General features: G+C 41.4%; 1 protein-coding gene across 29 annotated transcripts in view; it reads right to left on the bottom strand.

Moving 5' to 3' along the window:
- AOPEP (aminopeptidase O (putative)) overlaps positions 1-21,435 on the bottom strand; it is a 427,206-nt gene that overhangs the window by 25,938 nt on the left and 379,833 nt on the right. For 23 of the 29 annotated variants that reach the window (XR_015170185.1, XR_015170180.1, XR_015170178.1 and 20 more), the window contains one exon: positions 402-518. The exons of the other annotated variants lie outside the window; for them this stretch is intronic. Coding sequence is in view for 16 of the 23 variants with exons in the window: in XM_086416943.1 (XP_086273069.1) it covers positions 402-518 (117 nt within the window). In the remaining 7 variants the exon portion in view is untranslated. The remainder of the gene's footprint in view (positions 1-401; positions 519-21,435) is intronic. 29 annotated transcript variants of the gene reach the window in all.

Raw genomic sequence — 21,435 nt, 5'->3', positions numbered from 1 at the left:
CACGGCTGTTAAGATTTAGTTTTCATTTCCTTTACACATGGCTCCCTTCCTGTTCTAACTGAATGCAACCAAGAAGCTCTGGCACGTCTGAGCCAAGTTTCCTTAATATGCAACAGGACGGCGCCACCGTCATGCACACAATGATGCACCCAAGTTCACAATTCAGAAGCCTTCCATTCGTCTGCTCATTCCTTTTGGAGACTTATATGCGTCTTAACAATTTAAGAGGAAAGGGGGGGAAACTCAGGACTTAAAAATACCGTGGTAATGCCCAGGATCAGAGGCCCCTACTGGAGCACACCACCAGGGAAGCAGTTTCCATAGTTTGGGACACAATGGGACCATCACTCTTCACCAGCAGTGAGGGCCCATGGTTTAAACTCTGAGGGTGTTCTCATTACCTCGGCATCCTGCTCCGAGAGGCGGTATATCCTCTCAAGGCTCTGCAGAGTTCGTGGAGTCACAGTCTTCTGCTTCAACAGATGCTCCAGAAGCAAGACCAGTTGGTCTGGAAGAAGCTGAGGACAAAACCACACAGCCTGTCAAGATGCCATTCAGCTTACAAGAAATTAAACCCAAATGTTCAGACCAAAGCCAGCCAAACCAGGGTAACCTGGGCACTTGCAGTGGCTGTCTGAAACATGGGAAGACTAGAGGCCTGACTCTGGTAAAACCTCAAGGTTTACACTGCTTTTCCAAAGACACTGCTTTCTGGCGCCTGATGAATCCTACTTTCCATGGGTTTTTCATGTCAGTTCTATATTTAAGGGCAGATCAAAACTGGGTTTATCTTTTTTTTTTTTTTTTAGGTTGTACATCATGCATTTTTTTTTTAAGATGTACAATGTGATGACAAGGTACATATACACCGTGAATGATAAAAACTATGCTTATCTTAAAACATTACCATGGTTTTATTAGATCTTTTTCTTTACAGGATGCATATGCCAAAAAATGTCATTTAGCCTAGACAAATACTCTTAAGAAACCATCTGATTTTAGGTAAACACATTAAAGTTTAACAGAAATAAGAAGCAACTTTCATATTTCCTTCTTTAAAACATAAATCTTGCAAATGTACACCAAGAAATAAAGAACATGCAATAAAACTAGAGCCATGTCTCATAATCCATTATAAAAACTGTAAGTTTACTATTCCATCAGAAAAAAGGTTGTTATGTATGATTATATACATATATACAGCCACCCCACCCCAACTACACAAGGTCACTCACATTCCTGAGTTTTCATACAGGGTAAGGAAAAATGGCATTACCATTTAAAGGCAAAAAGAGGAAGATGTTTTTATATATTAATACTTCAAAAATAACACAAACTAATCTGTGAAGAAACAATACTTGTGAAATCCAAGAACTTAGTTCCTAGACCAGCCTCTAGCACAGAACTCAAACTACTGACCAAAAAAAAAAAAAATCAATTTAAGATGCATCTTGTAGGAACCAAAAAATATTTATTCTAAAATGAAGGTTTTAAAAGAATTACTATGAATTCCACTGTTCTCAACATTTAGCTTTTCTCCATTCCTGCCTATGCCCAGACAGTCCTTGTCAACTAACCCAACTAACCCAGTTCTGAAAGTCAATACTATAGCAATAGAATATTCACAAGAACACCTGGATTTTAATCTCTACTTTGTTCTCTAAAAGCAATGTTTAAAATTATCGGTTTCTCCCCCATCCTCTCTTTACCTTTCAGCCCCCAGGCGTGCAGTCCGCCTCCGCCTCCTGCCTCCATTCACACACACACTTTTCCAAAACGTGCTGGAAGGAAAACCCAGGAGAGACCGCATACATGACATTTACCACGTAATGCCACGAAGAAAGCCTTTCCTATTATTTTCTCGCCTCGCTTTTCTAAGGTCTAATAAAACCCTCACTTCCCGCTAGACAGACGGACAGACACAAAGGCACAACACTTGATTCTTGGGTATTTTCATCTCGTAACATCACTCCATCCGCTGAAGAGTCAAGGGTGGATCCTCTCTCAAGCTGACAGAAGAAAGGTGCTTCAGCAAAAACGGTTACAACTCAGCACCGACCCTGTGAGATTACACGGGAGAACACTTAATTTCCTTCCATTAAAACTATTGTGTTTGTAAGATGCTTTACAACATAATGACTAGTACCACAAAGCCAGTTTTCCATTTTCTCCAGTTTCAGACACAGGAGGCTACTTTTAATGTCTTGCTATTAAATCTGCTGTTTTACAAAACAGACCCAGTCCAGAACCACAGCTGCTGCGGAGCATCATACCATACCCTTGTACACCATTCACACCGCGAGCGCTTGGCCAGCGGGCCCTCGTGGCCCTGGGCAGACGGAGGCATCTCACCCAGCCTCTGGCATTCCTGACCAGGAAGCAGAGCTGAGACTCCGTGCGCGCCCCTGGTTCCCTCACGTTCTCTCCCATCCATCTCCCTGCAGTCTCGCTCTCTGGATCTTCCTTCCCTGCATTCCAAGAGGGGCTTTCCTCTGGTGGAGGCTAAACCTTCAGCCCCAGCCCTGATTGTAACCCTCATTTCTCCCTAAGGCCACTCCCTGACTGCCCTCCTGCACTTGAACCCTTCTCACAGAGTCTATTCTTTCTCCTCAAAATGGTCTGTCCCCACCCCATGGCTACATCCCTTTCCAAAACGTGCTCCACGTGCCTCCACCCCCAACCTCTGCCTCAACTGCAGTGGCCTGGCTGGTGCGCGTCCAGCAGCAGCCCACCTGCCTGTACAGGGGCAGGGTTGGGGGCGTCCCCAGATCGGGTCAGAACGGCTGGCCAGTCCTGCAGCCCCAGGAGCACTCTCAAAATTGATCAGCAGTGCTTCCACAGGCAGCCAATTTAGGGTAGCCACAGCTACACAAGAAGACAGCTTCTAGGGAAAAGCCCAGCCTGATACAGCACAGAACACCCATCACCTGGGGGTGGGGGCCTCAATCACTAACTAAACACAGCAGGAACAAGCCCAGCCAATTTGTGGAATTACAGAGAAGGAAGGAGTAGAAAGAAAAGCATCTCCCTATTATATGCCTGAGCTTACAAAGAGGCCTATTGTCAGTTGAGGATTTGGTTTAGACTAGAGAGACCCAGGGCGGAAAGAAACCCTGGGTAAGATGACCAGTTTGGTCTTCAACTTACCCTAACTGGATTTAACTAATCAACTCCAGTTCAGAGTTACTAATATGTGATCCTATCAAAATACCTGGATTCACACTTTTACCTCTCTTGCAGTTTCCTCCTAAACAAAAAGTTCATACATACCTGCACAGAGAAACAGAATCAAGAGGATCACTGCAAGTTTCTGTCCTCTCCTAATTTTACACAATGGAAAAATACTTAAGACTAAGCCCCCTGACTTAAGATGGGCAGCCAAGATAGAAGGGAGGGGAGTCAAGCCTTGGTGGTTATTTGTTAAGTTTAATTTAATTGGAGAAAGGTAAAGAGCAGGCATGCACACACCCCACCAGCTCTCCCTCCTCCTTCACTAAGGCATCCCGTGACTGATGCAAGAACCGGCTTGTTCAGAGGCAGGCAGAGGCACCAAGGACCAACACAGAGAACGAGAACATTCCTCCACAATGTGCAGCATTCTTCAGATGGACTTGTACAAGTGACTTCCAGTAAACAACTTGTAGCCATCTGGCTTTCAACTGTAACTCTTCTAATTGGGGAGGGGGGGGGGTGTATTTCAAATCAGTGATCAAATGCTATTTCAGTACACAGAAAACAAAACTAATTCAGTATCCTTCAGTCACAAATGAGTGAGTAAACATTACATAATGTTCACGTAAGATTAAAGATTGAAAAGAGGATATTAAAGCAAAAATGTGGTAAGTCGCTCACTTTAATACAGCACATTTCTCTTTGTAAAATAAACATTTACTCCCTATAAAACCACCCTACAATGAAAAAGAAGTACTAAGTAATAAACTAAAATGTTTGCAAAGCAACTGAGAGATATTATACATGAGCAATCGAGCTCAGACGCAGTGCTGGGTGCCACCCACCCTGGCAGCTGGCACAGCAGCACTGGGAAATGCTGTGCGGGTCACTCCACTCCCACCCACGTAGAAATCAAATTAAATTTCACATGACTTCTAGGCCAACTGTGTTTAATACAGCAGTACGGAGCCGGGTGGAGACAGACATGGCTTTAGTCACACCATGGAGTGATTAAGAAAAATAAAGCGCTTGCTTCAGCGCATTATCTCCTGAGAAAGCAGCCCCTTCCGACATGATAGAAAGAACCTGTCTTTATTTCTGAGGGTCTAGTAGCACTCACACCCACAGTTCAACAGTGATAGGAATAGAAAGTTCTTTCCTTTGCACAAACAAGGAACTCATGACGGGGTTATTATTTTTTCCATATGGAAACCAGCTTGGTATTTTTAAAATGCATCTGCCTCAGAAACTCAGACAAAATAGGCATGGGGTGCCAAAGTCATGCGGGTACTTGAAACAGAGAACTTTACAACATTGGCAAACTTAACTCGAACACAGGAAATAAAACACCAAAGAAGGTCAAGTCAATACAATGAGATTTGTTAAGAATTTTAGAAGTCTGTATTCATGCTCTAAACATGGAGGATTCCATGACTGCTAATTACCCAGAAATGCACAAAGAGAGAAGAAAAGTCTACCTTGTAATTTTTTCCCAGTCAACCTAAGGGTTGGGGCAAGCCACACAAGTCTGAACAGTTCTAAAGGGTTTCTACGCAGGCTCTTGGAAAGAAAATATGGATTTTCCAAATCCACCTTCCAAGTCTACAAGGAGCACAAAGAAAACAAACCCTGACTCCTTCCGAAGCCTCCCAGCCTCTTACTGCTGTCACGGGAGCATCACTCACTCCTTGCTCCCTGAAGACCACCCACACGACCGAGGCCCCTCCACCACTTCTTCCATACGCAGGACTCTGAAAGGGCCAGCTAGCCTCGATCAGATCATGTTCCCAAATGCATCTCACTACTGACCTTGCACAGGCGGGACCAACACAAGGAAGCCGGGGCATGGAAATGTCCATGTCAACGGCTGCACCCCTCGAAAAGCGAAGGCAGGCACCTCCCCTCGCAGCCCAGCTGGCGAGCTGCAGCCGCACACGAAGGAAGTCTCAGAGAGGCTTCCAGACGGGGAGTGAGCCTGGGACTAATGCGGCCTCCGAATGACAGTGGCGTGAGTTCTATTATTACCCCATTATCACTCTGGGATCTGTGCCTAAATGAAGCATGCTTCCTCCCTGATGCCATTTCCTTTTATCCTGGCTGGAGACTAAAAGCGGATCAATGGGGGCAATACATATGATGTCACTTCACTTTACAGCAACGGCCTCCCTCTCTTTCAGTTTGTCTGAAATACACAGAAAGATCAATTCTTCCCAAAAATGGTTAAAAAATGCTAAGGGAGCATTCTTCTTCCAGAAAAGCATTCTCTGCTATATTTGTCTATGTTACTACGGCAGGAACTGTTTACACTGAACAAAAACAGAAGAAATGGGGGAGGGAGGAAAATCTCAAATTCTCCGGTACGCTGGCTGAAATTCAACACAAGCAGGGTCCAAACCAGAATCAGGGCGGCTGACCTTTGAAAGTCACACGTTTTCTGGCACAGAGGCACAAAAGAGACAGCAGTTGTCCTTTGCCCCTTGGATTAAAAAGGTAATCCCACAGATGTAAAAGGTCTTTTAAGTAAGATGTCCCCCAAAGTCTGACAAACTTTTTACTCTTCTCAGAAAACACACCCGCCATACTACACGCTCTCAGGTGCCCCCCAGGTCCACACAGGTGTGACAGCAAATTGCTCTCATTCACATACTCTTCCCACTAAGGGCAACAAGGAGCTCTGACTAAAGGACACAAGACCAAACTTAAGTAAGTCAAGTTATCTTCCAGATGCCGTTTCAAACTAAAATAAAATATGTAAAATTCTCTAAACTGTATAAATTGTCATACAATGATTTTTGAAAATGGTGTACAATGAAGATAAAAATCTACGAAGTTCCTCAAAACAGGAGTTCTTCCTCACGACCCAAAAAGAAACACAAAATCCAGGGTATCAGAACTCTGTTGAAGCTGACTCTGTCTGCTCCAAACACTGGCCAGGGCCATGGCCCTCACATCACTGATCTTTCATCTGTCATTTTCTTAATGATAAACATTTTTAAGCGAGAAAAATGAACTATTTAATAAAATATACATAGGCAAGTGTCTGGCCAAGATCTGTTGTCAATGTTATCACGATAAAATGTTTTTAGTCTAAAATTACAACTTGTATAGCAGAAAAACCCAATTGATCTAAACTGCTCCTGAAAACAAAACTTCCAAAAGAAAAACCATCCTCTCCATGTTGAGGAAAAAGAATACATTTTAAAGAACTGCCAAATTTAAGAATAGAAGTCTCTGGTTCATATTACTTTGGGGACGGAAATTTGATTTGCCAACCAATGAAAGTCACCAAATAAAATAATTAAAAATGAAAATGATTTTCTTCAAAATAAAGGAATGAAGAGACATATTTATCCAGCATAATCAGTATTTCTGATTATCAAACATCTTTATAGACAGTATGTCTACAGACAAATTTTAGGGAAACTCAAGCATATTTATATAACCCATTTCACACACACAAAAAGTATATACTGTTGGGAAAAACAAGTCTAACAGCTGCAGCTGAAAAAGATTACCAAGCTTTTGAGCCACGGTTTTGTTGTGGTGCTTCCAAAAGTGACACCACAGTGATCAAAATACACACCATTATTAGCAAAGAGTATCCGAAATAATTCACTGGCATAAATCATTCTCAAATCTCACTCATGTCACATTACAAAGGTCAAATTTTCACGCGCTAACACTTTCCTAACTTTTGTAAAAATATTATTAGTCAAACTGTATGCAATTTGAATCAAAGCATATTATTTAAACTACATAAAATGCAACCCTCTTGTCAGCTCTTATCATCGTGTACACTAATGGTTTATGTCATAGCAGTTTGGAAAATAAGTCTTTGTAAACACTCTAACTGAAAATTTCAAAATATTTTATAAGAGATGCTTGGTATCTTTGCGTCTGCTTTCCCTATTCAGGAACTTGCCAGACCAATAACCAAAGGGGCCAAAGGGATACCATTCCTGATCTGAATTTTATGCTTCTTAAGAAAACTATTGCTCATGAGGAAGAAACTATAAATTCCTAAATGACTCAGTCCATTCATCCTGTCAGGACAGCACTCCTGCTCCATGTAGGGCTTGTTTAAGGCTTTCTAAAGAATTTGGAACACTTGAAACACTCAAATACTTCTGACTTCTTGTATTCACAGGTTTTTGGTTTGTTTTTCTCAATAGAAATCTGCTTCCTTTCTTTAGAATTAATGCTCTTACCTAATACTGTATTTAATAATTTATCTTCCAAAAGAGTATACATTTATCTAAAATAAGAGCACAGATTTTATGAATCTGAATTCCTAAGTTATAAAGTGATATTTTCTAATTCAAAATTGTTTGCATACCAACTAATTTATGACTTTCAAAAGCCCACCATATGAAAAGACCTTTATTGTGAAAATTGACAGTCAAAATCTGTGTGTCAAAATCGTGGCCATGGTATATAACCATCACACAACAGAGTATTAAGCAGCTACTAAAAAGAATGAGATGCAACTGTTTCTGTAGAATGCTAAAATGAAAAGAAATGCTATTAAGTGGGTGATAAGTTAGGAAGAGAAGGTAGATTATGGCTGATTTCTGTGAATAACCTTCTAAAGATACACAAAAAGAAAGAAACTCTTTACGTCAACTTCTTCCCTAGTAACCTACATGAGCTGCCTGGTCTTTTTTTTTCTGCCTCTAGATCAAGCTGAACTATTTTTCTTAAACCATGTTAAAAATTTCCCAGTAATTTACTTAAAGGAGAGAAGATCCACTTTATAAAGAAATTTAATACTGTAATCTCGGCATTGAAATGCATAAATGATTAAAGCATATGCTCTAGCAAAGTACTGAGCTAGAAACTTGGAAACCAGGGTCTTCTGTAAAGGAGTTAGTTAAAAGTAGATCCCCTAGCAGGACTGTGCACCAAGAAATCTATCATAGTCTCTTTATTCTTAGTCATAACAACAATATCTGAAAGCAACATAGATCTCAAAAGTTTTGATGTCAGTACTTCTCTAAGCAGAGATGAATAACACCATTAAATCTAAGACGTAAGTTGTGTGCAAGCAATGCTCAAATATTCAAAGAATTATAGAGCACTTCCCTTGCTGCAATCTATTGAAAGTCAGTCCTCAACAGTTTATAAGGTATAAAGAATAAAAAGGGAAAAAACAAAGAAATATAGAAAGAATTTAAAATTTTCCAAATGCTTTGAAAATATACATAAAGCACTGCATCAGTCACGTGCTCAGATTTTTATGTTGTCATTTATAATACAAATGAACCATCAAAGATTTCCAGAGTTTTTTCCAAGGGAAAACCAGTAAGTGTAATTTCACTCAAACCCAGAATTTCTTCCTTTAACTTCTGCTATTACTCCCAATATGTCAAAATCAGATAATCTGTTACAAATTTAGTACTTCTAGAAAATAACTGCATCAATGTTAGATTCTTTTAACATTCAGTTGAGTTTATTTTGTATAGCCCTATGTTCCTGGTAAAAAGTGGTCTATTAATGTGCACAAAATTAAGGTGTTCATATGTACAAATAGAGGCTTTCCCAGGTGGCTCAGTGGTTAAAAAAAAAAAATCCTTCTGCCAATGCAGGAGACCTAGGTTCGATACCCAAGTCAGGATGATCCCCTGGAGAAGTAAACGGCAACCCACTCCAGTATTCTTGCCTGGGAAATGGCATGACAGAGGAGCCTGGCGGGCTACAGTCCGTGAAGTTGCAAAGAGTCGGACAGGACTTAAGAGACTAAACAATATTCCTAAGGATTAGGGATATTCAGTCTGAAAACAGTGGTTTCCTCCATTAATTACAGGTGATTAGCAAGTGGGAGGAAATAAAAACCAGGATTTACTGAAATTAAGTTCTTCAAAATTTTATGGATAAAAATAGGATCCTTCTCTTTTTAGTTTATACAAGTAAAGCTGAGTTCAAACAAAACCATATTTTAACCTCTATAAAAAGAATGTACCTTTTTAAGGCAACTCCTTAAGGGGTGGAATCCCATCTTGCTCATTTCATGCGTCACCTACTTCATGCCAGATACTCTTATCAAATTTAAATAAAGGGCTTAATGTCCAACATGGAAAGATGGAGTAATACAAAAAAATGACTCCAAGAAGAGCTGTCAAGCAACAGTTCAGTGATTTAGGTTAAAACTCTACTGAAAGAAAATTTACATAGCTACAGATGAAAATTCAAGCCACAAGTGATGCTCACTTCTAAACCAAAACAAGTTCCCAAAATACACAACTTAAATATATCAAAATTTTAAAAAAGTTTTGGAAACTTGTATTAATAACAGGTTTTTACTTTAAAAGTTAATGGTAAAATAACCGAAATGCCTCCTCAACTGTAGTTGGAAGCAATCAACAAAATGATGGTTCTGCAGCGTTTTTAAACTAATGAATAAGCCAGACTGCACTGCACGTAACCACCCATCTCGCACGAAGCGCAGGGATTCAACAGGAGTATCTCTCACAGTGACCTGTCCTTTGGCTTTCCAGTCTCGTTAAAACTTGTTATTACAGATTATGTTTTAAAAAATTATCAAAGTTAACATCTATAAAAAAGTAAGCCACAAAAACACTAACAAGAGTTGCAAGGTGAGGAACAGCCAGAGAAAGCGGAGGGAGAGACCAACTCACGCTCTGGAGCTCGGCGTGAGACGGGCGACTGAAGGACAGACACACACGTCCACTCAAATTTTTAAGCAGAGAACATAATTCACAAACAAACTGCACTTTGGGTTATTTATTCTGGTGGACAATACTAACATTCTATTACTCCTAGTTCCTGTCCTTTCTTCTTCTTAGGTGCACAGTCAAAACAACCTAAGTTATCACTTTTGTTAAGATTTTAATTTCTAATATTCTTCTTACGCTTTCTACCAAACTCAAACTAAACATAAATATTAGTCACACGTTGACAATTTGTTGTGGTTTCTGTCATAAAGTCGACAAAGAAACATATTCTTAACGATATGTACAACCAACCGCAACTAAAGAGAAATGGGGGCGTGAGGTGGAAGAGGGCGAAGAGTCCAAATACAAAAATTACTGCTCTCAAAGGAATCGAGTTGTTTTTACTTAATAAAAATGTGGTGAGAGTACTGTACAATTTACTATCCAATGTCTCAGTTTTCTGAGAATGATTTAATGTATATAAAGCCCAGGAGTCAGATTTCACTCCAACTCCATACACTTTCGGATTCTAGTCCAGACATTTTATATCCTGGATTAACTTTGAAAAGTTTTATTGAGGAACAGAGCAAAGAATTAACTTCTTAAGGGTCACTTAGACACAGAAATTCACATTATTGAAAAAAACAATGGACTTAAAGAGCTTCAGGAAAAAGAAAGGCAGAGAACAAGTTTCACACACTTTAAAGAAATGCTTCCTTCATTTTTAACGCTTCCTTCTCTCCCTTCCACCTCAACTTCAATGCATGTGAAGGGAGCAAAAGCTCTTAATAGGTCAGCATTTTGTGTGAGAGAGATCATGTGAGACGGTGAAACAAACAGGTGAATGGGAACCAGAACCATAAACTGAACGCACGTGAATGATGCCAGCTTTGTTTACCCAAAGTTGCACACTATGCGCAAAGGACTGAGTAATTCATAAACTAATGTACTTCTCATCACGATAAGAACTATTCCCAACAAGCAGACTGAAACAGTATTATAAAAATGTTCTTACTGTCATCAGAATTTAGACATTATATACATACACATATATATTTATATATATAATATTTATATAAGATTATTTAGACAATCTTACGTCTACTGTGAGCTCCAACTTGGACTCATGGTCCGGACCAGCCTGAAGCTGGTTACAGGAGCAGGAAATCTGAAATTCGGCCTTGTTTGCTGCCACAGAAAAATGCTCTCACGTGAACTCAAATACGTCAAAGGCAATCAACAGAACTAAGTCTTCAAAGAGGCAAAACAGACACATACTTATTAACCACTTACTAACCACGAACCTAAAATCCTAGCAGGTCTGAGACCTACCAACACCTTTTCATATTTCCTGGTTGGCATGAAGATGAGTAAACATAATGTACGTTTACTAGTAGTAAGTAAACTACTAAAATCTCAAGTATTGCAAGTTATTCTTCAGAGACTCCTGAAGCAACTTCATACAAATTGTACTCAAGTTTTGGCATGCTTTTTATATCTGCCTTTATGTATGTATAATGTGCTCATATAAGAAAAATTTAGTAGTATTTTTAATAGGCATAATACATTTAATAGCACAGAACTTTTGGAAATTACAAGAAATGTTATGACATTTCTAAGTTTTTGAGTTGTTTATTCAGTTTTAATGAAAAACAGTCAAGTCTACAAAAAAGACAAACCTTCCCTCTTCTGAGTATCCAAGCTCATCTGCTTTATAAATTTCGGAATTTATGTTAAAAAAAAAAAAACAGAGGAAATGAAAACTATTTTCTTTGTGTAGTTTTTAAGAGGTTTTTTCTTATATAGTTAAAACTAAAAGGAGAAACTTCAAAAAATATTTTACTCTCTACATTTTAACAGAATTTCTGCAACTGTGCTTTTATGGAAGTTACGACATACCAATTGTAATCTACCCATTGTATTCCAGAGTGAAGCTGACTTACTTATAACAAGTCAACTTGAAAAATCAGTGATCACAGACCTCCACCAAAACAATAGGTGAGCACAGATTTTTAAATTTACTAAATGAAACTTCATAGATTGAAAACCATCTTCTTGTTGATTTCACATTGTAGGATCTCATCTCAGAACTTTACAAGTAGTAGTTACCTTTGAGACAAAACATGAAAGGCTGCTCCCTCTAGGGCAATCCTAACAAAGTTTTCTAAAGAATCAAAGTTTAAAACTTGGGCTACATTTCCAACTAAGAATGTTTTCTAGGAATTGAGAGTAAAGACCCGAACCCTTTACTATGTTGGCACACATCCTTTAACAAACAGCAAAGAGGACAGTGCTCTAGAGACTAAAGTTAACCTGTACTACACTTCTAAAGAAGGTTCCAGTCTGAGAAGTAATTTGTTACACTTTTCCTTTAAGTAAGCAGCACTTCTGAATGTATTTAACAGATCTGTCTTCCTTGAAGCTTTCGTAAATAAAATACGCACAAAAAATTACAATACCAACGCCCATGTCCTTGAATGCACTCAAAGTTCAAAATGTTTACAAGCACAACGGTGTGAAAACAAAGGCAAGAGCCCGTCAGAAGCACCATATAGTATTTTTGAAGGCAACTAGAACTCCCATTCACATCAAATGATACCATCGTGGCAGTGGGAATGCAACCTCCACAGAATGGGCTGTTAGCTGTGAGCAAATAAGGACAGATTTATGAAGCAGAACGATCACGAGTGAACAAGTTAAACTTGGCTTGCTTTCTTGCTGAAACTCATCTGGTGGAAAGACTGAGGTTAAGAGGAGGAAAATGAGAAGGGATTTGGTAGACGGGGAAGAAACCACCTTAATTCTCCTAACGAACACCAGCTGACGGCCCCGGGCCCGACCTGGAAGAAGGAAAACTTCTTACTTACTGAGGCTCCCGTCGGGGCGCAGGCCGGAGCCCGGAGTCCGCCCGGATCCGTCTCGGGCGTCGGCTGATATCGGCAGCGGCCGCCGCGCGCCGCCTCCTCCTCGCGGGCCAATCCCCGGAGAGGCCGCCGCCGCGCCCGCCCCGCCCCGCGGGCCAGCCGAGCCGGGTTCCCACCGTGCGGCGCCCCTTCCCAGCCACACCCCTGGCCCCCACCCCGCCCCGCCAGTCAGCTCCCACCCAGTAATTACTCTAATTAGAAGTTTTAGTCTCAGCAGTTAAACAATGTACGAACCAGTCCCAACACAGCCTGCAATTCAAATGGCTTTGAGAACAAAGACAATCATAGCTGTGGCAATTTTTCTTCTAATTTATAGAATGTGAAGACTTTCTCTCATTGCTCACTGTACTTAAAAAAAAAAAAGCTTAGCCTCTAGTGTACATGCCACTTCACAAGGATATTAGCGTGTCTTTTGAAAAACACCAGACCATGCCCTCCCGTTACAACAAAGACAATAAAAAAGAAAAAACACCATTTCCAAAAAATGAATATTGAACTTGTGAGTTTAGTCTCTCCTGCAGAAGAACATTCACAAATGTTCCTGGATCACCTGGTAGACAGGTGAAAGATGTACAAAGATATGGGAGGGCTGTTTTCTTTCCAGTTTACAGATTATGTGAATTAAAGGGAAAACTACCCAGGGCATCTTTCTAGTAAACAATCTGCATAATGCTTAATTAGTCCTGGTGGAACTGATTAGGCCTATCTTCCCCAGAAATTGATAGTCCATTCACAGTTCTGAGTATTAATCTCTTCAGTCCAGTTTGAGATGTACAGGGGATATTTCAGGATAAGGAAAATTATAACCATAAAACATGTGCTTAGAAAAAAAAAAACCAAACACTCCAGAAAAACCTTTCTCTACTTCCTTTTCCAGTTCTGGTTTGATCTTTAAAGCAATCTGCATCCATTTTAGAATTACTGAATAATCTAGAAATTAAGTTAATGTGAAAGATTATAGAAAAATAATAAAAACAACCGCCTCAAAAACATTGCATAAAATAGGTTGTATGACCCATGTCTTCCCCTTTAAATATATTTCAAAAACATTTTCATTTTTTCAAAATTTCAGGTAACTATGGTTTTTAGTCCCACTCCATGCATTTACTAGATATGTTCTAAAATTTCTCCATTTAAAAAAAATAAAATAAAATAAAATTTCTCCATTTTTAAATGAAGAAATCTTAACTGCCACACTATGGAAAATTAATTTAGTTCTTTATTTTGTCACAAAATGCTGTTTGTTTAGCAGCTAAATTTGCCTCCCTAAATATTAATGGCAGGTATCTGAACACAATTCTATAAAGTTTCACTGCAGTAACTACCTTGAAAGTTAATCTCTTTTAATAACAAAAGCAACTAATTTCAAGTTAAAACAAGTAGAAAATGAAAAACAAAACCAAATGCAAACACTTTCAAATAAGAAACAAAACCAAATGCAGACACTTTCAAATGCTAATATGTCTATCTCACCTAAAACTTTAAAGCCCTGAAAGTAACAGAACATTCCTAAATACTTAAACCAAGAAAACCAGGAGCCTGGGAAATAAAAAGTTTAAAAGGATTACCAAACACTTGTTCAGATGAAATAAACACAAGGAGCAACTGAGGACACAGAAGCAAGGCTCCTTCAGGAAAGAGCTGATAGTCCCCCAAATTTATCCTTCCCAAAATTCCCCACCAGGTCAAGATCTAAATCTTTAAATGCTTTAAAAGTTTTCTTAGCCAAGTCTATCTTGTGTGCAACACAGGACATTAGGAACATTAGTAAGTTAGGAACATTAAATGTCAGGAACATTAGTAAGTTTGAGGCATATTTTCAAAATGTATCACAACATTAAAATTAGTCAATTTTTTAAATGAATTTTTTTCAGTTTGGAAAATGCATGATAGCCACCTTCAGATAATTAACAAATATTCTTCAGTAAGACAAGAATAAAAAAAAGTTACAAAATATACCAAAATGTTCTTGCAAAAGTAAACATCTAACAGGCAAACACCATGACGCAAATTTATTTCAGAATTTACCTTTGAAAGGAAAAAGCCCTAGCTGATTAAGCTGTTGGTCTGCAATTCTGCTTTAAGTTCAAAAGGTAGAGAGCAAGAGATAAGATAAAAATCACATACCACATACTGTCCTCAGAGTATCTCCACCTAAGACAAGAGTTCTCACCAACATTAGATTTCAGTACTCACTGATTCCAATTCTATTTGTTCAAGCTCTTTTTATAAATACCATTTCCCCCTTTGCAAGCCAAATCAATAGCCCTATCCCATGAAATTATTATTTTTTGAAAGAAACCCTATCTGGGAAATGCTTTCCCCCCTTTCCAAAGCAGAGCACAGTCGTCTGCCGGCCAACACTGCTGGAGCCACCTGTGCCTCACCACCCGCCTCCCAATGCCCTTCAACACGGAGGTGGGTGACTCCTTTCCAAGGCAAGTCCCCAAATGCCACTACCAACTTGGCAGGGCCGGCTGACCGGCTGGACTTGCCCTAAATCCTTGCACTTCTTGCTCCCTGCTGCTCTCAACTAACTTAATCTAAGTTTAATTACGAAGACTGACATCTGTCCTCGGAGCATGTTCCTCTCTCAAAGCAAGGAATGATCCAAATTAGAAGCATGAGGACAATGGATTATTAATGAAGGAAACTAAAATCCAAGTATCCTGGTCTCAGTGGAGCTGCGGCTGTGGTGCAGCAACCGTGGAACTCTCTTGGTTCCAGAGCCGAGGTGCCGGTGAGTGCGTGGGATCCCTCACTACGCACAGAAGCCCTGAGTTCTTCGCCAGAGGACAGAGCCACCAGCGTCCACCGGGAAGGGGCAGTCTCCGCAGGGAAGAAATGGTTTATGTTTGGGGGCGGAGGGGGGATTGTATGGGGGGCGGGCGGTTTAGGGAATCTCATGTGACTCCAGCCCCAAAGCCCGGCTCCAGGAACGGTTTAACCACGCAAGGGGTTCTTCCTCCCTACTCTGGACACTCCCCCGACACTGGCTGCGAGGACCCGGCTGAAGTCCGCCACCCGTGACACTGTCCAGGGCGGCCTCGTGGCCTGAGCATCAGCCCACCGCGAGGAAGGCACTGCCAGGGTGAGACAGTAGTGGGGCGGGGGGAGGGCGCGGGGAAAGGGTGGGGTTGTCGGGGGCAACCACGGAGGGGCATCCTGGCCCTACCCCGCCCCCTCTCTCCAGGGCTGCGGCCCGCTCTCCGCACTGCACTGCGCGGTCCGTATGCCGGCCCTGCCTGGTGCAGGCAATGAAACTATCCCTGAATAACCCGTTCTTTCCTCCGAACCCCTGAACAGCGGGCACTGGGAGCACCTTTCCTCGAGTCACCTACAACCCGGGTCTAAGCCCGCAGGGCTACTCTCACCTAGTGACCTTGGGCGCACCACGCTCTCAAGGGTGTCGGCAAAAGGTCAGGAAATCAGGAAACAACACCCCTGGAGCCCTCTCCGTCTTTATAAAGACCCTCTCCGCTGGCTCCCGGGAGTGAATCTACAATGGCCCACCGTCCTCCCCAAAGCTCCTTAAAAGACCAACTGTGCAGACAAGTAGCAGAGGGTGAAGAATGCAGCCAGGGACCCTACCAAATTAACCAGCCAATGTAAACCAGTTGCCCAAGAAGCTCCTCTCTCCTCCCCGGAGATTCCCAGGGTCTCCCCCACCCCCTGCATCAGGCCTGCACTGCTGTAAGGACTTGGGTTATTACACCCACTTTGCCCACCGCTGCCAGGCTGGAAGAGTTTCACTAATTTGCATAACTCTGAGCCCCGATTTACCCTCTCTCTGTCCTCTGACTAAACCAATGACATGTGTGACCAAATGTCTGTTGTTCAACATGCTCATTTCCAGTTCTGATCCCAATATGAACCGATATCCCCCCTGCCTGGAATTCTCTTGTGCTTGCTCACTATGTGAATCACTTTTCAAGGGCTACCTTTTTCAAGAAGCCTCCCAGAAACAATTTGAACTTTTTGGGTTTTGTCCTCTGATTCATCCCATACTCTTGCCTGGAAAATCCCATGGACAGCGGAGCCTGGTAGGCTTCAGTCCATGGGGCCTCGAAGAGTCTGACACGACTGAGCGACTTCACTTTCACTTTTCACTTTCATGCATTGGAAGAAATGGCAACCCACTCCAGTGTCCTTGCCTGGAGAATCCCAGGGATGGCAGAGCCTGGTGGGCTGCCATCTATGGGGTCACACAGAGTCGGACACGACTGAAGTGACTTAGCAGCAGCAGCAGGCAGTTCTATTAGGCCATGTAACACAATCATTAGAGTGCTGCTGTACAGATGCTCAAATTTCTGAGCTCCTTGCAGGCCTGGGGTGTCTTCTTCCAATCTCCCCAACCCCCAGGACCCACCACAATCAATTCTGAATTAATGTAACCTGTCTTGTAGCAAGATCAAAGTTTCAACCTTGAGCCCATTAACACAAATTTTTAGCAACTAAATGAAGAAAATGTTAGAATCAGTTCAACCTTAGAAGAAAAAATTTAAGATAATAACTTTAAAAAAAACTTAGCCATTAATTTCACAGGAAAAGAAAGCCTTTATAGGTAAATGGCATATCTATTTTCAGGGACATTTTCTACTAGGAAGCTGTTGACAGATTAACCAGAGCAGCTCTTGCTTTATGCAAATGCAGGTGGCGCTTTTCTCCCTGGGAACTTCACACATCTATTATCTCAGTTGACTTTGCCATGGCCTTGGGGTGGGAGTGAGGGGGATAAAGAACGCACTTCCCAACATTTTAGAAAAGATGACGGAAAAGGTCTCCTGCATTGCAGGCAGATTTTTTACCTCTGAGCCACCACGGCCTTAGCTACCTAATATACAAAGTGGTTAAAACTACATAAAATTTTAACAGATGTGCACACCAAACAGGATGTTTATAGTGTTAAAAATAGAGTATCATTTTTATTGGAGGTTTTCCTTTGAAGCTATGTTAATAAAAACAAATTATAGCACAAAAACGTTCACAAAACATGATTAAGTTAATGAAACTATAATACTTGGATCATTCTTTTGAATAGAAGTAAAGTGAAGTGAAGTGAAGTGAAGTCGCTCAGTGGTGTCCGACTCTTTGCAACCCCATGGACTGTAGCCCGCCAGGCTCCTCTGTCCATGGGATTCTCTAGGCAAGAATACTGGAGTGGGTTACCATTTCCTTCTCCAGGGGATCTTCCCGACGCAGGGATGGAACCCGGGTCTCCTGCATTTGAGGCAGACGCTTTAACCTCTGAAACGCCAATTTCCCCCAATCTAAAATTATAAATTATTTGGATGTCACACTTAAAATTTCTTTTTATATTCAGTAATGATATTAGATATTGTAGTAAAATAAAACCCAACTTACTTTTTTCCATTGTGTTATGGCATATATGTGTGTGTACAAGTATATGAAAGTGTTAGTCATTCAGTCTGACTCTTTGCGACCCCCTGAACTGTAGCCTGCCAGGCCCCTCTGTCCATGAGAATTCTCCTGCAAGAATATGGAGGAAGTAACCATTCCCTTTCCTAGGAGATCTTCCTGACCCTGGGATCAAACCCAGGTCTCCGGCATTGGTAGGCAGATTCTTTATCGTCTGAGCCACCAGGGAAGCGTGTGTGTGTATGTGTGTGTGTGTGTGTGGTGTGCGTGTGTCTGTGTGTGTCTCTGTGTATGTGTATTTTTCCTACGAAACTGTAAAAGAAGCTTTGAAAAACTACTGCTATCACCACACCCTGTATCTGTCTCCTATCCAACCTTCTGAGCTCCTCAATTCACTCACCCTTTACATTATCAGCCTTCTGTGGTATAGGAAGCAGGACACTGTGTGTGCACGTGCGTGTGTGCGCACGCTCAGTTGTGTCCTACTCTTTTGTGATCCCATGGACTATGGCCAGCCAGGCTCCTCTGTCAATGCGTTTCTCCAGGCAAGAATACTGGAGCAGGTTGCCACTTCCTTCTCCAGCGGATATCCCTCCTGACCCAGGAATCGAATTCACATCTTCCGTGTTAGCAGGCGGAGTCTTTACCACTGAGCCACCTGGCAAGCCAATCAGGATAGCAGCCATCTCCCAATCCCTATATTAGGTTACATGGCAAAGGGAAATTAACATTGTTAATCAATTGACCTAAAGATGGGGAATGATCCTGGATGGTCCAGGAGGGCCCAATACTATCACAAGGTCCTTGTACATGAGGAAGGGAGAGGGGAAAGAGACAATCAGAGAGATGGCAGCATGAGAAGGACTCCACCTAACCGTGCTTGTTTTGAAAGTGGAGGAATGCAAGGACCTCAGAAAGCTGAAAAGTCAAGGAAATGAATTTTTTCCTAGCGCCTCCAGAAAGAAACAAAGGCCTGATGACAGCCTGATGTTAACTGAGTGAAACTGATTTGGATGTCTGACCTCCAGATACTGTACGACAATAAATCTGTGTTGTTTTAAGTCACTGGATTTGTGGTAATTTGTTACAGCAGAAATAGAAAACTAATACATCTGGGTTCCAAGTTCCTCTCATAAGCAACCTCACTGCTTTTTAATGTTTGGCTCAACATGTGAGGAAAATAAAAGCAATCTTTAAAATCCCTCAGCTATACCTGAACTCTAATCTTCTAAGGGAGAAGATTTCTTCCAAGTTCCTCCTTTCACCTCTGCCCAAGTACACATCTTTATGGGGGGGATTTCAGGCTCATTTCTAGTGGCTGTAAAGTTTGTGGGGTCTTGGGGTGGGATGAGAAAGAAGAAAGCTGGATAGGAGGTCTAAAGGCCCTTTGGGGCCTGGTTCCTAACTGCCCGGCTGCTTTTATAGTGCCAAGGAGGCCAGGGCAGAGCACGTCAATGAAACAAAGGACAAACATGAAACAAAGCGCCATAAGCAGCCACGTCTTAATCAAATCTAGGAGCGATTCAAGTTAATAAGTAACATAACCCCACCACCTTTTTCATGGCTTTAATTATTACAGCCAGTAAAAAATATTCAGGCCATCTCTGTTTAGGGATGTTTTATTTACCCCTAAAGGCTAAAGTCTTCATTAAATGCAGAAGAGTTGTGTTCAATTCAACACATATGGTGAGCTCACAGGCCAGTTTACCCTAATTTTTAAAGTGTCATTCTCCCTTCCCCCAAACACAGACACACAAACACTATACACATGGACTCTGAATACACAGAACTGCAATTACAATCTGGCTATATCAGATTTTACATTATTACATAACTGGTTTAAAAGTCAGTCTTATTTATGAATAGTTCTCCCTTATTTTCTGTTTCTGTAGAATGAATCAGTCTTTTCATGAGGCCATTTCCTACACTGTTCAGGGGGCATGTTACCGCTGCTAACAGTCTTCCTTTGCCCCTAAATGTTTCATTCACATAGGTTAAACCTGGTTAAGGTCCTGAATGGCAGAGGACCTTTTGGTTTGAGGAGCTTGACAAGTGTGTAAGTAGCAAAAGGAAAGGGAAAGAGGCTGGAACAACCCACACATTCTCAAGATCAACACCTGTATTCTTTTTCCATTGTGTAGAGACTTTGTCAGGGAATGGCCTATTAGGATGTTTTCCAAAGTTCACACTGTTACCTTTTCCAAAGGAAAACCATTAAACGGCCGTATCTTTCCAGGTAAACTCTTCACTGAAGAATGAAGTACAATTCTTTATTATGTCTTACATCACAAAAGCCATTTCCCCCAATCATTCCTCACTGGGATGTGTTTTTTATCTTTCACTCTCACCTGGCATTACTGTCTATGGAAATGAAATGGCATGAGAGAAGATGGGATCATTCAAAATTAAGTTACTGCACCCCTTCAAGAGGAGGCTGAGCTGAGGGTGGTTCTGTGGTGCACAGACAGCCCCACCTCCACGAAAATGCAAGTGGGAGAGGACAAGAAAGTCTGCAGCACCAACAGGCGTCTCTTGGAGCATGTGGTCAGAGATCAGTGAAGGAGAGGGGTGGGAGGAATACACCTCTGCTCTCCCCTTTAATCTCAGGAACGGAGAGGGGATCTGGGGCAGGACTGGAAAATGTGGTGCTTCAGACAATGGGAAGCAACCCCAGATGAAACACTGCTGGGCCTGCGCTTCTGACCTTTCTCCTTGGGAAAAAGGTGCTCATCATGTGGCTTACAATGGTCCAAGGCTAGAAGCTAAACTTGACTTTGTATTTGATTGTCAATTTTAGTGGCAGAATTGCACATCATGATATACAGCCCTGTTTGGTCTCTAGTTCTCGGAAAACTATTTCTGGCAGCTATATTCTAAAGGGGGGAAATAAAATGCAGACTAAAGAGGCTGGGCATTAAATTTTTACAAAGGACAGGAAAGTAATGGCCGTTTGATTTCATACACTCCTATCGATGTAGATGGCAAGCCTGTAGGAAGGGGCTTGGGGAAGCAGAGCCCACTGGTGAAGCTGTCAGTTCAAAGCTGCCTGACACTGTGCTCCTCGATCCCTTACTGAAGTCCCATACTCCCCTCTTCTAGTTCCTCTTACATGCTCCTAATGCTATTCTTATTATAATCCCAGAATTAAATTAAAATAGCATCTTTAACATGCTTTAGTTCTGTGGGAAAAGGAAATTATCAATCATACAGTAACTATAAAAAAATTAACATCCTGAAAACTGTTTTTATAAAATCTGACTTAAAAAATGTCAACAATCTTATGTAATCTG

This window comes from Bos grunniens, chromosome 8, assembly GCF_055505025.1.
Source record: "Bos grunniens cultivar Pamir isolate PY7600 chromosome 8, Bosgru_T2T1.0, whole genome shotgun sequence".
Classification (NCBI taxonomy): domain Eukaryota; kingdom Metazoa; phylum Chordata; class Mammalia; order Artiodactyla; family Bovidae; genus Bos; species Bos grunniens.
Note: the sequence above shows the minus strand (reverse complement) of the source record. Positions and strands in the feature narration are given on the sequence as shown.